Source organism: Thamnophis sirtalis, unplaced genomic scaffold (genome assembly GCF_051295495.1).
Source record: "Thamnophis sirtalis isolate CommonGarterSnake01/CBP01778 unplaced genomic scaffold, rThaSir2_p1.2 scaffold_5, whole genome shotgun sequence".
Lineage (NCBI taxonomy): Eukaryota > Metazoa > Chordata > Lepidosauria > Squamata > Natricidae > Thamnophis > Thamnophis sirtalis.
The window spans coordinates 38,866,826-38,883,733 of NW_028261385.1; the positions used below are offsets into that span (position 1 = coordinate 38,866,826).

The 16,908-nt window shown below is 36.3% G+C and overlaps 1 protein-coding gene across 3 annotated transcripts in view; it reads right to left on the reverse strand.

Moving 5' to 3' along the window:
- Positions 1-368: 368 nt before the first annotated feature.
- The window catches only part of HAPLN1 (hyaluronan and proteoglycan link protein 1), a 53,970-nt gene continuing 37,430 nt past the window's right edge, over positions 369-16,908 (reverse strand). Inside the window, exons 1-5 of one of the 3 annotated variants that reach the window (XM_014057249.2) lie at positions 13,676-14,733; positions 13,046-13,170; positions 6,309-6,677; positions 3,976-4,278; positions 369-797 (exon numbers count right to left, since the gene is read on the reverse strand). In XM_014057249.2, the coding sequence (XP_013912724.1) occupies positions 508-797; positions 3,976-4,278; positions 6,309-6,677; positions 13,046-13,145 (1,062 nt within the window). In that variant the 5' untranslated portion in view covers positions 13,146-13,170; positions 13,676-14,733 and the 3' untranslated portion in view covers positions 369-507. The other 2 variants (XM_014057250.2, XM_014057248.2) reach the window with 2 other exon arrangements.

Here is a 16,908-nt window from a genome sequence, read left to right on the forward strand (position 1 = left end):
CATAAAATACTGTTGCTTTAAACAGCATTCACATCTTTTTTTAACTGCTCCCAAAAACCACATGGAATGGCAATTAATAAAAGATGAACACAGTTCATAACATCAGATCTCAGTCATTATTCTCTGGTATCTTTTAATATGATGCAAATATGTAAACTTTATCCTTTGATAAGCCTTACATTCCTTAACTGAGTCCTAGCAATCATCAAGCTATTGCATGCCCCATTCAAGAAAAATATGTTGGTTGGAACTGTGTAGCTTAAAAAGTTACATTTCCAAAACTTCTTCAACTAGAGCTTTCTTTAAATTATATTAATTTAAAATATCTATTGAATGATTAAAAAAAAAAAGAAAACGGAACAAATTAATTGGTTTCTTTTATGAAATGACTCCTTATAGTAAGTAAAAAAAAAGATTTATCACAGTTTTGGCAATTTGTGTAAGTTCTTATTGAAACAATCTTCACATGTTCTTAATCGAATGGACACTGTTGTGCTCTTGGTCCTTTCACTGGTATGACCTGAAGCAGTAGACTCCATATAGCTTGTGCTTTTTATCCGGAAAGCCCACCAAACGTACTGCTGCTTCATTAGGGCTACAGCGTTTTCTTGGCTTGGAGATGGGATATCGGACACTGCCATCAGCCAGCCAGCCGGCATCACAGCGGTCATATCCTAGGAGTTTCCAGGCTGCATACATTTGGCCTACTTTAGCAATCTGTGCACCATCATTGATGCAGGCTTGCACAGCTTCATCATAGGTCAACTTGGTCGGGTGTATTAGGTAATAAAAACGGCCTGATGGAATACAGAAAGGTTATAATATATTTGAAAAAAAAAGTTATGCAATTAAAATACATTTTAAGGATTCATAAAAAAATTCCATTATATTTATTAAGTGTCTCTGTGTGTAAAACAGTTCAAAGCTATAGTTACTATAGTTATCCCTAAAATTATAGGGGGAACACTGCATTCTTTCAATAAATGTGCAGACTTTTTCTACTGAGAAGATTACATTTTCTACTATACTTACAGAAAGGTAAGAAGTGATACATCCTTTAATATATTGTGTAAAAGAGATCACTGAATCTTTACCTAACTGAAATTTGCTACATTAATATATGTACCATTATACATAAACACTTGTAATTATCTAAATCATCCCATTTCAATACTGTAGCATACTATAGAAGAGACAAGGACTGCAACAGACTTCAATCAGCAGCAATGGCTCTTCACTTCATATATACTGTATGACATAACTGCTCAAGGTGCTTCTACGTGGCTTTTCACACTGTCATTAATATGTGAATATTTCATTCACATTGGAGAATACTATGTCTCTAATTTAAATAATTCTGGTTTTGATCTTGAGGTTTGGTGCAATTAATTTTATACTATATTCTCTAATACTTTCAGTCCAAAGGTACAAATGCATGGTACAATTTTTTAAAAATAAAATTTGAACCCAGGCCAGTCTACATGACTGAGGCCTCTTCTAAACAAAGTAGTTTTCATGGTCCAATAATCCCTGATTATTTCTCCATTGATCTGCAAGGCTATTTTGAAGAATCAAAGGACACACTTCTTTAAGACAGCTCAGAATTATAGGCAGGGGTGGGCTTCAAAAACTTCAGCAAAGGGTTCTCTGCCCTTGTTGTTGGCATGCCTCCTGAACCACAGTGAGGGGAGAGTTTCAACCTTCCCTGAAATCCAGAGGCTTTCCTTGAGCCTCTGGGAGAACGAAAACTGTCTCCCCCAGGCTCTGGAGGCCCTCTGGGGCCGGAAATGGGCCTGTTTCCAGTCTTCTGGAACTTTCAGGAGGCCCATTTCTCCCCTTCCCCAAGCTTCTGCATGGGCCCTGCACTTAACTCACATCCAAAACAGGCCGCGTGGAGACTCCTGAGAGGGGTGGGTGGGAGCAGTGGGGTGGGGTAGGCAGGGCCAGACAGTGAGATTTGGAGGTTCTCTGAACTGACCATAATGTTAGCTATGTGTTCTCCCGAACCCAGGCAAACCCATAGCAATACACCCCTGATTATAGAGGAAAGGGGGAACTATAGAAAACCAACACCTCTCCCTTTACCTAGGAAGCAGATTCAATAGCCTTTAGGGAAAGGCAAATTAAAACCTTATCTCTTGTTTGAAGCCTTTTCTCAAAGCCCAAATGATGTGCAAACTACATTATTTATATGGGATGGGATCAGACTTATGAGAAACTGAATTTTCATTATAAACAGTGGTCTGTTTCTTTGGCACTCATTGTGCGTATTTATTTCCACAAATTTCCACAAATCTCAGATAATGCTTAAATGGCACAAGATTTATTTGCCTCAGTTCAGTCAGCCACTTATGGAACTGAAATAGCTGGATCTGCATCAGGTAAACATTTGTACAATGTTTAAAGCCTATTTGTTTTGGAAATGCATTCTTCAGGATTGCCCAATGAATAGTCATGTTTACTGTTCTCATGTTCTAAGGCAAATAAATTTTATTGTGAATACTCAGAGCATATGTATGCAGAACAAGGGAGCATCCCTTTGTGTGTAGAGCTACAAGCCAAACATCTGTTACTCAAGAGGCATACAAGTTAGGACACACATGAGATGCGTGGTTCTGAGTTATCCAACTTCCTGCTGAAAGGAATGGTCTGTCATGTTAGCTTCCTTGCTTTCTCTCTTGTGTGTTGTTGTTAGTTGCGAAGTCGTGTCTGATCCATCGTGACCCCATGGACAATGTTCCACCAGGCCTTCCTGTCCTCTACTATCCTCTGGAGTCCATTTAAGCCTCATGCCTACTGCTTCAGTGACTCCATCCAGTCATCTCATTCTCTGTCATCCCCCCGCTTTTTTTTGCCCTCAATCTTTTCCAGCAATAGGCTCTTCTCTAGTGAGTCTTGTGTAGATAAGTGTTTTTCTGTTAATTTCCCCAGAGATAGTGGCATTGTTTTCTTACATTACTTTAATATTGTCAGCATTGTTTTCTGTTTAAAATGTAACATTTTTTCTATTTCTAACCTACATTTACATTCTGAGTCAACAATTTTCATTTAGCATTAATTTTTAGCAACCTTGTTGCATATGAATTTTTTACTAGGAAAAATAGAGGAATATTTTTCAAGTTTGTAAGATATAAGTATATAAGAAGTTTCATATCAAGTATCAGTCCCTGAACTTCTCTGAGTTATATCAAGTAAATGTTGTTAACTAGCAAGCAAGGATGATGGACTATGCAAACATAACATGGGAGTAAAATTTCTCATTCACGATCTCTTCCACCAAAATGGTGGAATAGGTGAACTTCACAGAATTGACCAGGGAGGAAAAAATAATTCTGCAGTATTTAAGAGCTCTAGCACTCATTTTTCTTCTGATGTTATAGTACTGATTCCTGAAGAATTCAATACAGATGCTAGAGCTCAGGGCAACATGTCTTTCTAAACCAGGGAGAAGCAAAGAATCGGTGTCTAGCTTCACCCTTCTTTCAAAAAAGATCTCTGTCTCTGATCCTTTTAAAAAATAACAATTGTGAGATGCTTGAGTCCATTTCTTTGTATGGAAATGTGCTCATCTGCCTTGGAAAAGAAACAATGAGAAGTTGAGAACTTAGCCATCATGTTGGGGTACTGCAGGTCATAGCTGTGAGCAACATTATTGAGATGCCTTGTGATCAGCTATCCCACAATAGCAGCCATTTGTGAGAGAATTATTATCACATTAATATTCCAAAGAAGATCAAGAAATTGCCTTCTCCTGTTATAACAACAGCTCTGTCGTGGTTCCATGATCTAATGCTTAATCTTTTTAAATGGAAGAATTGATGAACTGAACTGAATTTGAACTGAAACTGAATTGGGGACTTTTTGCAAGTAAAACACATTGAACATCTGAGCTACAATTCCTGCTGAAATAAATACAAATTAATATGTAATGTCACACTACACTGCAGAGAACTTCCAAGGAGTCAAATTACTTACCAGTAAAATGAGAGGTAAAACAAAAGACATCATATTTGTTTTGTTCTTTATTTGAGAAGCCATAATTCCGGATTCCAGGCACTGTGTTCTTCCCACCACAAGGGTCTCTGGGATTTCTAATTGGATATTGCGCTGACCCATCGTTGAGCCAGCCTGCATTGCACCAGTCCAGTCCTGACCTCCATGCATCATATAGCTGGTCAAATGAAGCTATAACTGCATCCTGGTCGAGGCAGGCTTGCTGAGCTTCATAGAAATTTAAATTATAGCGACCCAGTCGTGGGAAGTAAGGGAATACAATGCCTAAAAGAAAGCAGAAGAGGAAAAGATGCCTGCTTAATTAATTAATTAATCAAGGGAGGACAACCCACCTCTGGCAGGATGCCCACGGTCTTAAGCCTTCATTTTGCACTATGTTCAGATCATACAGTAGAATTCAGTAGCAAGTTTACTTATTTTTCAGTGGCACATTTTCCCCCCCTAAAAACAAAATCAGCCCCAAAATGTTAATATTGCAGCAGTGCTGAAAATGAGGCTTATAGTTGGAACATAAATGGTACTCTCCCCCAACTGAAAGGCATTTTACAAATGACAATATAGGTTAGAATAGATGGAAGAAGAATGGAGATCTTACCATCACCAAAGCAAATTTTATATTTGGGAATGCTGCCTAACTATTTAGTCTAAGAGTTTTGTCTTACTTCTCTTAAGACCAGTGGTGGGTTCCAGATCCTGTTCCAACTGGTACGGTTGGAATGGGTCCAGCGTCATCCAGATGGACGTGCGCAGCACACACACACACACACACACACACACACACACACACACGCAGTGCGCACGTATGTTGTAGATGCCAGCAACGCTTCCGCAAGCCTCCCTGATGCTCCAGCTGCTCGTCAGAGCATTGCGCAGGTGCTATACACACCATGCACCTGCGACGTAGTGCCAAAGGCTTTAAAGGACAGGTAAGGAGCTCAGGTGGGCAGGTGGGCCCTCCAGAGCACCATACTGGAACGGTATCCGGTGCTCTGGGTAGGCTCCGGTACGCCCATACCGGGCGTACCACCTGCAACCCACCACTGCTTAAGACCATATATTGAAGCTCACTCTTTCCTGATTGAATACCACCAATTCTTTATGCAATACTCAAATGTGGGTTTTCACCTATCAGATACATTATTTTGGCTTCGTTGCTTCATTATTAGCATGCTTGTTTTAAAGAGCAAGTAAGAAGATGGATTGTTTGACTTTGGCACATGAACTTTACGAACGGCCAGAAAGGTTGTCATTTGATATGAATTGGAATGGGAAACCTACAAATAAGCTTTAAATGTGGATTTATCTTTAATGCTACTTTCCCAAACAAAATACACTGGTAGCTATTGGCTCTAACTGAAACTTAATTTCTTTCCCTATTTGCTGTAAGTGAGAAGGCCCTACAAATATAGTAAGACTGTACACCAGATCAAACCACCCAGTCAGGATTGTTGAAACTGGCCTAGTATGTGAGTAAAACTTCCATTTCCTTCTTAAAATTGATTTTTTCTCTCTGAAATAAGACGCTTGATTTAAGAAACAGAATGGAAGAAATGTAGAATATAAACGCTTAAAACAGCTACATAGGTAGCTTCTATGGCTAAGTACATTCTCCAGCCAAAATATTTTTCTTCCCATCAAATTCAGGCTGTTTAGACAGAACCATCCAGTACAAAAATGCCTTAAATCAGAATGGCCAAAAGATTGTTTTCTTCAGTCTTGTAGAGCCTCAAGATTTTGTTTTCTTAGTGGTAGGTCTTCTGATCTGTTACAATTGTTTCTCTATATGTTGTTTTTCTCTTTTGCAAGCTGCCCAGAGTTGTTCAGAAGTCAGGTTGCTTTGAACTTGATTTCAATATATATAGAACCTGAAGCAAAGATGTTTTGGATTTAATAACATGTGCAGAGGGCATATTTACACAATCTAGATTAGGATTCCATAAAGACTTTCACTTACAAACAAGGCGTTCTTCCTTCATGGGGTTTGTCCCAATGTTATGGAAACATTCTGTATGATGTTAGGGACAGTGCTAGTTACCCTAAAGTCTTAAATTCAATTAAATTATTTTATAAAGCTTGTAGAAAACAATAAACAAAGCTCCCTTACAAACTTCTGCAGAAATAAAATGTAGGTTAACAGACTTAATTTATCCAATAATCTTCCTTATTAATTAAAAAAAATATAATTTGGCTGGATTCTGATAGATGGTTATATTGAGAAATGAAAGCTATATTGTCTGAACAACGGTAATAGCAATATTTTTAATGAACAATTTATGTTTAGTCAGGAAGCTTACCATCCAAGTCTAGAGTTACAACAGCTGAGTCATCTTCTAAACCTTCAATGACTTCACATTTGTATTTCCCATAATCCTCCAGCATTAAATTTGAGATGACCAAAGAGGCATCATTTTCAGTGCTTTTCTTCAAGAATACCCTTCCTTGGTAATTACCATAACTTTTTTTGTGGTAGCCCATTTCAACATAGACATCCACTTCTTTGAGGTAATCTGAAGTGAGTTTGGTCCACTTGACACGAACTCTATGGACTCCTGAGACAGGTAATGTATTGTCACGGTAAAATTTACATGGCAGAGTAACACTTCCACCACGATTTGAGAAGATTTTTGTTTGTTCTGCTTTCACAAGAAGATGAGGTGCATTTTCTAAAACATGTTGGAAAAAAAGAAAACAGTGTTAGGAATGGCTGAAGTATACTAAACTGTTTCAGGGATGAAAATAGTCACATTCCTAGGCATGTAAAAATCTATGGATATGTACAATATCTCCTTCTCTCTCTTTCCTCATGCCTATCAGTCATGAAGATATAAATGGCTAACAATGTGAACATATATGCATTAACTTCTTCAACTATCTCCTTCAAAATTCAGACATGATCCAGATGCTACATTTTATTATGCAAGATAGCATTCTTGATCTGAAAAGCAGATCTTGTACTTGAGATAATAATGTTAGGAAGATAGTGATGTTGTTATTTTTGTTGTTGATGATGATGATGAAAAGTAAGGATCAACAGATAGATATGTCACACTTGCAGAAAACCATCTTCAAATTATAGTATACCCTCCTATGCAAGATAGAACATGTAGGTCTATAACACTTCCTGAAGCCTAAGGCAGATGAATCACTATAAGGAAGGAACCCCCAAAGTAGACCTAGTTTCTGAGAATGCTTACTTCCAAGACCCCATCAATGACAACTGAATAGAGAAAGGACTTGGAAAAAACTGACCTAATTTGACGTGGTTGGTTTGGTCAATAAATATAGCCAAGGCAGTCCCTCAGATAACCAGATCTGAAGCCATATAAGGTACCAATTGATTTCTGAGTGTAGCTTAAGGTAACAACCAGCATCTTGAATTATATCCTCAAACTCTGTGGTAGCCAATGTTTCTCTTGAATTAGCAGGTGTCACTGATTATATCAAGATACATTCATCATTGCCTGGGCTTCCACATTTTCTACAAATTGTAACTACTGAATCTTCTTTAAAGATAGCCCTGGGTAATATATCTTATAGTAGCCCAACTTCAGAGCTTCTTGCACTTCATAGTCTTCCAAGGGAAGATGGTTTGAGACCATTACAATACCTTGTAAGAATTTGATGTCCTTTCATGACACCTGAAATTAATTCCAAGAAGTGGTATCCTTTTTTGGGGGTGGGGAGTGCCTTCAAGGCAGTGTTGACTCATGGCAGATGCCTAGGCTATTGCATGAATTTTTCTTGGCAAGGTTTTTCAATACTGGCTTGCTATTGCCTCCTTCCTCGAGCTGAGAAAGAGTGACTGACTCAAGGTCACCCAAATGGCTTTATGCTTAAGATGGACTACAACTCATGGCTTCCTAGGTCTGATGCCTTAACCATTACACCAAACTACCATATGCTGGGCAAAAGGAATATAACTTGTTTGTTAAATTAATATTCTAAAAAACTGTTTTTTCCTTAACATTTTGTTTTCATTTATTAGTATATGATTCATTTCTTCCACTAATTAAGTTTCAGTGATTCTCAGTCACATCAATATGTGGTGAAAGCTTGCATGCAAATTATATTTTAAACAATCACAAAATTCAAAGAGTCTCACTGAGTCATAAGTATTATATAATACACATTTTTGCCTTGGGGAAAACTGAAATTCCCAATCTGAATATGGGAGTCAGCCGCAATATCACCCTGATTATACTTTCTCAAATATTTTACAAAAACTCTGAACTAGGTTGAAATACAACTGTCTTTTTATCATTAGAATAAATCTGCTGAAGGCAGAATGCATAAAAAACAATGAATTTGTTGTATCCGGAAATTATCAAAGTCATTTATTATTATTTCTGCTGCTGTATATGAGTGAATAACAACAATAGTAATAATAGTGATTCATTTCAATTGTCATTATTAAACCCTTTCTCCCATATAGAAATTTTGATTTGGGAATAAGTTCCAACTGATTTTGGTTGAATAAATTATTCATTTACAATTGGACAGTGATGTGGAGGTAGAATATAAGTTAAGAAAATATTGGAAATTTGTAATACGAAAGAACAATAAAACTTGTCCAGAAAAGAGCTTTGACAGAGAATAACAAAGGAAACCATTCTGATCCACATCTGTCAATTAAATTTGAAAAGTTTGGAATGGTTTCCTGATATTGGTAGAAATGAATCCTTGATTACCTTTGCTTTGTATGGGAATACAGTAAGTAGTAAAAATAATTCACCACATGTGATTTTAAGAAACTTTAAGCCTGAACTTTTTATTGCTTGCATAGTGCATTATAAGAATGTTGGCAAATTAAAGCTTTTCAGAATTGTCACAATGGTCTAAAATCTAATCATTAGATAGGTATGCTACTCTGCACGTATATATAAGAGACCAACTGATATAAAAAAAAATGTGATAATACAGGGAGTGATAGAAAAGTAACTCTGAGACCAATGTTGCAGGTCTGTAAAGCAAAGAAAACCTAAAGTAAAACTATAAGCATATTTAGTGAAAGTTTCAGTGAATGACCTATTTATATTTCATTAATGATTTCCTTCTTTTCCTTCCTTCCTTCCTTCCTTCCTTCCTTCCTTCCTTCCTTCCTTCCTTCCTTCCTTCCTTCCTTCCTTCCTTCCTCCTCACCCTCCCTCCTATCCTTCCTTTCTTCCTTCCTTGGCATTCAGGAAGAGTATAGTTATAGTAAACAGAAACACTGAGATTTTATCCTATTCTGTTTCTAGGAATAGTGCAGGTGTTTGGATCGATGTGGGAAAAGTGCTTCGGATGCACAATCAGAGGCTTACTGTACCTGCTAACAGTTTCTTAAAACAGGCATGCATTTTTCTGGGTTTGTACTTTTTTTTTTTTTTGCCTCACTACCATGGGAGCCCAGAATAGGTGCAGCTGCTGACAGGAACAATGAGCATGTCCATGCCTGATTAGAAACACCTTTCTTGTTCTGGATCCAGATAATTTCATATCCCTATTTTTATATACGTTTCTAAAATAACAGTGCCACCTAGTGCTCTTATTCTCTTACAGGGCACTTCACCATAACAGCTGCATATTCCAACAGTATGAATGAGTTTATGGGTACACACACTCTCCACTTATTTGCAGTTGTTATGCATCTTGACAAATAGGATTCTCATATCCTAGGACCATTTATGTTCCATCTTATGAAAAAGGCAGTTCTGAAAGGAAGGGAAAATGTGCACCTTTGGGCCATATCTGCATGTATATTTTGTGCATATTTTATAGAATCACAGAATGAAAGTCTTAAAAAATACCTTAAGAAGCATTTTATCCAACCTTATGGCCAATGCAAGAGTATTCTACTACAGCACTTTTTTTTTTAAAAAAGGTCATAAATCTTTGTTAAAATACTATCCGTGAAAGAGGTAATCTCTTCCATTGTTGAACATTACTTAAGAATTAACAACCAATATACACTCTTATTATTTTATTTATCTATTTGATGGCTCTCAGCTACTTGAAGTTAGCTTTCACATCTCCTAGCAATCTTCTCTAGGCAAAACATATTTAACACCTTCAACTACTCTTCTTTAATTTTTATTTCCATACACCTTATTATCTCAGTTGCTCTTATCTGGACCACTTTGCGTTCATCTAAAATGTGGAAAACATATTCCAGTTATGTTTTCACCAACACAGAATAGAGAAATGATGATTTCTCTTGATTTTGATGCTACATACAGTATCTGTCAATATAGCCAGGATTGCATTTTGCTTTTTTACAACTACATCATCCTGCTAGTCCACGTTAAGCCTGCGGTTCATTAAGACACAGGGAAATGAGTCTCATCATATTCAATGAACCATCATCCTTAGCTCATATGTATGAAGAAAACTGGCCTTTATTCCTTTTTCTAATGGATTTTTAGTATTGATAAATTTGCTATAAACAACTCATGGAAATTTTGCATTTAACAAATTGGGAAAAATACTTTATAAACACAATGTAGAAATTTATGGTATTGATACATCTTTTTTCATGTTTGATGAACCTACATGATAAATGATAATGATAAATCCTCGAATTTCTGCCTATTTGGCTTTTGCAGAGCTGTGTCATCTTAAATATTTTGTGACTCAAAGTGAATGAAAAGTGTTGATGTCTTTTTGGAAAGGCTCATTGCTTTGATAATAAGTGTTGAATTTTGTTTTTTAAGTACAAATTATTTGGTATTAGCTGTGGAATCAGTGAGTCATTTTACTTTGATTTGGCTCTTTCAGTTGGGTTGTTCAATTCTGTCACAACAAAATTTGATTCCTTTAGCCTGCAACAAATCCCCTAAATAATTTTCATAGATTATTATTGTAAAGATTATTGCCACATATGAGCTATGATCAATACCTTCTAATGATTTATTGATATAGAATTCAGATGAGCTTACTTAATATTAAATTAATTCTATCACTAATTGCAATTATAAATAGGAAAGGCTAAAAACCAGTTCAAGATAAAAAGGGGTGACAACTATAAATAGTGATAAAATAATCTCCCATGAAAGTTGAATTCAATTTAGCTGTATCAGGGGTGGTTTCTGGCTGATGTTACTGCCAATTCACTTGTGTGTGCACTTTGCGTGCATATGCACAGTTCAATAAAAAATGTTCTGCGCATGTGCAGAACTAAAAAAAAAAGATGGCGGTGGCAACCAGAAAACCTTGCCCAACCTGGGTTGCAGAACCGGCAGCGACCCAGGCCGGCATGCCACTACCGGTTCAGCTGAACTGGGCCGAACTGGTAGGAACCCACCTCTTATGTGTAGGTCACCAAATTCAGGAAGGTGTTGTAATAATTATTCATGGTGAAAGTATACATGAATCCATGTTCAGAATGGCTGAAAAAATTGACATTATTTGAACTGGGAATCTTGTACCTGATCCTAAAGTGGGTGAATTATCAATTGTACCCAAATTGCAAGGCTTTTTCCATCACTGTTAAATTGTTGGGCTGGCATCTTGAAGGTTCTGTAATCTTTGTTCAGTGTGGGAATTATAGACTGACACATCTCCAACAATAAAAACAGAATTTTTGAAACCAGCATTCTCTACAATAATTGAATCAAGTGTTACAACTACTTTGGGAAGCTTTTTCCTTTAAAATCTATCCATCATCGTCTTCACCATTATCTATCTTACTTCAAAACAGTTACTTTTAAGCCATGTATTTGGCTTATAATGTATTTGGCATCATCTTTTACTGATTCTAAGTCAACTTTTTGACCTATGTCAACTTTCTTAAGTATTTAGCTAGCCATATTTTCAGTTTAGGGTATATTCTTTGCCACTTCTCATTTTTTCCCTATACCCTTACATTGCTGGTGCCCATTATCATGAAAGATCCTTCTGAATGCTTATTCATAATCAAACCTTAATCAAAGATCCTCCAGAACATTGTATGCAATATATATTTACATATATGTTACATATAACATATGTTACATATGTTATATCCTCCAGAACATATATGTAACATTTTTACAGTGAGAAAGAACTCAAATATTTTTAGAGCAAAATTCCAAATTAGAGTGATTTAAAAAGTTTTACATTCCCATGTAAAGTAGACAATAAAGCACATTAGCATCTTGATAATAACTCTAAAACAGAAATAATCCTATTCATTGAGACCCATTTTTAATTCACACCTTATTATTTTCCATTTCTGTTTTGACCTGGAAAACTAGATCTGATTTCAGGCGATGACTGCTCCCTTACAATCCTCCTGAAGTTGTTCTGATGCTCAATCATTTCTTTCTAGATATCATCATGCCACACCATTCTCTATGTTGCACTAAATCTCCAGAGTTTAGTCTGGGTATCCATAGGCCATATAGCTTAAATTGTCAAAATGTAAGCTATACAAAGTAGAGAAACTGCATGACATTTATCCTGCCTGTCACTTCTGCATAAATAAATGTATTGGCTTGCTTCATACAGGATGATCCTCGGCTGCTGAAGCCAGAACTGAAAAACAGCTGCATTCTGCTATAGCCTCAAAGCTTTGCACAGCCAATCATAAGCTTTAGGATTTGAATGGATGTACATAAATATGTTAAGAGGTAGCGTTTCATAGAAATCAAAGCAATGGGGAGGCATCTATCTGGGGAGGTAAGCTACTTTTTATGTTGTCTAAGTTTCTGCTGATCTCTTTTTTTGCATCACTGTGTTTTCATAATCCATCATTACCATATTTCTGTGCTATGGAGGTTTACTTATGACGAGCTTTGGATCTTATTTATTATAGAGTAGGCAGATATCTATCAGAGAACCTAATTGCTTACTTGCTGTATTTAACATGCATGCATTTTGATTTTAGTAACCATTGCTTCTTTGACAAAAAAAAAATCACAGAAATGTGGTACTGCAGTTTTAACCTAAAAAGCACTGCAGTATATAAAAAAATTGTAACCCTGCAGCAAAGTTAGCTAATCAGTTTTATAAATGTAGCAAAAGTTAACCTTTTTATTACAGCATCACAATTGTTCATTGAATTTCTTTTACTCACCGTGGACGTGAATTATTCTATCATGCTCCAGAGTGAAGTTAGCAGCATGATGCTCAACCCAGCAGAAAAAAATCAGCACCAGAAAAAGTAGACTCTTCATCTTTTATAGTCAAGAATCTTCTTCACTGCAAAAACATCAGATGAAAAAGAAGCTGTTGGCATATGGAAATCTTATTAGGGACGCTTTATACAGTTTTTCTGAGTTCCATCCTTCTCTTATTATTGCTCATTGTTTTGTGCTTGTAAAATGACAGAGCCACATAATTAAGAAATCTTATTAGGAATGTCCTCTTTGTCAGGAAGTTAGCTCTACATTTAATTGGTGATCAAATGACATGTACTGTTGGGTAACTCTGCCCATTAAGAGAGTAATTGTCATTTACAAACCATAAAAAATAAATAAAGATTGTAATCCTTAAAGGTCAAGTGGACTCCGGTTTAAGTATTCAGAACTATTCTGTTTGTATCCATTAAACAAAAACATACTGTAACTTGGCACAGAATATAAATACTGTTTTGCATCTCGTGACTGTTTTTGCACCTTAGTTAATTTAGCATGGAAGTGCAAGTTCTTCAACTGATCTGAGAGGCAGACTGCAGAGGCATGCTGTCTTATAGAGGAATACTCACCATTTCATAGCTTACTCTGCAGAGAAAATGTTGAAAACCTACATAAAACAGGTTAGAGTTGCAGGTTACACTACTGCAGCTGCCCTGACTGATTTGTATTCATTTCTATTTAGAATGCTGACGCATGAAATTATTGTGTCAGTTAGGGTCCCTGCAGTCAGCAGAGCTGCTGAGAGCTGCAAGATAATTATCTGCAGAGGAACAATTAAGAAAATGAAGGCCTGGGATCCATAGGAAGGGATATAATTCAAGATTTCCTAGGCAGAAGATTCAGTTTGGCATTTCCTTTTTAATCAGAAACATTTTCTGCTTATGTATTCTACCCAGATTTTTTTTTTAGCTGAATCCATGACTTGCTTTTTGCACAGAGTGGTGGTATGAAAGTACATCATGACCTCTGGCACTGAGCTAAATCACTGAATTAACATTGTGAGGAATACCTTACAATGAGACTGAGCTAACATTTTGAGGAACACCATTGCTCTGACAGTACGTTTTTGCTCATCTCAGAATGAAATTATAGTTTAAGGTCAGGAAGTTTTGTTTTTCTATGTATTTCTCTGTGTGTATATGTACTCCATATCCTGTTGACTTTTGGCATCTACCTGGAGAAATCCCTGCATGGCAAGATTTTGGAAGTGGTTTGCCATTGTCATCTTCATAGGGCCAGAAAGAGGAATCTAGCTGGTTATGCCCATGGGAGGACTAGAATTCCTAGTTCTCCAGTTTTTAGCCTCATATCTTAACCACTATATCAAACTGGCTCTCAAGATTAGGGTGAGAAAGTTCAAAATAAAATTTATCTAGTGTGGAACTTAACATTAGATGTTTATCCACTAAATACACTTATCTACAATGGCTCAAGAGAAAATGGAGACCAAATAGCTTATTCAATAAACCCTTTTCTATGACTATTTATCCTGACCAAAGCTATTATGTATTATACAGTCAGGCACAGAATAAACTGCATGTGGGAATCCTCATACATGGAGGCATGTACAGAGAAGTTTATAACCGTATTCCCTATGTCAATGTTTTTCAAACTGGCATTCTCCAAATGTCTCCTCAACTCCCAGTATTTTCAGCAATGGCACTGTGTTGACTGAAGCATTCTGAAAGTTGAAGTCCATGCCCACTTGGGAAAAGATAATTCAGCACAATTGATTCATAAATGTGTGGTTTATACTATGCAAAGCATAGTAAAATAAGCCTTGTCCTCACAATACATTGTGATCTTCCGTGAACATAGCCTTCAAATGTACAGAAGCTGAAAATATTTAATACATTTAAAATTGAGGACAGCAGAAGACAGCATTTATTTGCTCTTTTTAAAATTATATATTTTTTGTTTTTATAATTTCCACATCGTTTCTTCAATTTTTCAGTCATTCATCCTTAGCTTCCAAATAGCCTGAATAATCTATAGTTGTTCATAGGTTTATTTCTGTATTAGATGACTGAAAAAAGTGAGGAAAACTGTACTAATGGGAAAAGTATAAAGTTTAAGGGGAAAAAATAACAATAGTGCCAAAAAGCCTTCTGGGTTTTGAATCAACCAGATTCTGATTACAATACAAGTATTATACACATTGAGCTATTACAGCATTCATAGGTAAGATATTACAGAGTATGGGAAACATTAATTCATTTGCAGAGATGTTCCTGATTCTGCATATTAAAACTGCTCAGGGTAGCCTACATCAAGGTCAAGTGTTTTCTTCAAACCCCAGCAATGCTTGAGGCAACAGAATATGGAACAGTTTACTTCAGAAGTGAAGCATAAAAACATGTCCCTGGGGAGCTAAAGTGGGGCAATGTTTTCCACTTTTGCCTTCCAAAACTTTCTGAGACAAGGAAATCTGATAATCTGGATAAGCTTTTAGGAGTCAGGTCTTGCTTGAACTCTGAAGCTGGAGCAATCAAATGGGTGTAGGCACTTATCATTGCAGGGGAAAAAACCTGTAAGCTTTATTTTGGTTTCATTTAGGAATCATAATATTCTTGTTATATAAAAACCCATAACACATTCATAGAACAACACAACCCTGACATTTGCCTTTTAAAAGGAGATGTTTAAAGATCAGATTAATACTAGTTTGTTTCAGATAGCACAGTTCATACTTATTATTCCCAATTTTCAACTGATTGTAAGCCTGGGGAATTGAAACAGAACTGGAAAAACATGTGGCACACTTCAAAGTACCCCTTTGTTCTGATTCACTGTCCCCTTCAAGAGAAGCTTGTTTTCAGAATTTGTACATTAGTGTAATTGGTTGCACTTTGCCAACAGACACACTATTTGAAAGACTTCTCAGTTTCCATTACAGTCACAGGTTTTTGTGCCAAGAATATACATGAAGTTCTGGAACATCATAAAAAAGTAAGTCTTGTGATTCTAATAAAACATACTGATTTGAATAGATTTCTTCTTGTTTACTAGAAATTGAACTGATTATGGGTAGGAAATGTAGAGATGTACAAAACCATTTATTTATTTATATTTGCCATTCCTTGCTTTCTAAAATCAATGTTTAGAATGACTCAAAGTTTTCTCTTTCCAAATAATTTGCTACAAGGGAAGAATTTGCTTTTCAACTGAAAAAACAGTTCTACAAATAGATTTATTGCTAGCTGGTGATTTCCAATGATCAGTTAACATGCACAAATGTTATTGCTAGTGTAATAACATATTTTTAATTTAAAATTTGTACAGCTACCCATTTTAAAACCACCTCTGTGCAGCTTACAAGCAATAAAACAATATAAAACCACCAACAATGAATTAAAAACAGAAACACCTGGTGTTATCAACCACACTTTCTGGTCGTTGTCCCTTTCCAATTCCCATTCCCTTCATTTGTGGGAAAAGCCAGGTCTTGAATGGTCTCTTGAAGGATAAAAGAGTAGGGGGCTTGTCCATAGAGCAAAGGCTGCATGGTTAACAATGGGTACACTGTGAAACATATATTTGAAAGTATTTACTACAAGTTTTTGTGATAGATTTAAGTTAATATATTTTATTTTTTTTAAAGTTAACATGGGATGTTTTTCCATCTAAGACATGATTTGGCTCTTGTTGGGTTTCAGCTAAAGATGTGGGTGTACAGTTTACTGGGGCTAAGATCACTGACATCAATGGGAGAAGGTGTCAAAAAGGCAAGATAGTAACCATGGCAACATGAGTGAAGTTGAACCCCTCTATACATGGACAAATGGTGGGGCTTGGAGAACAC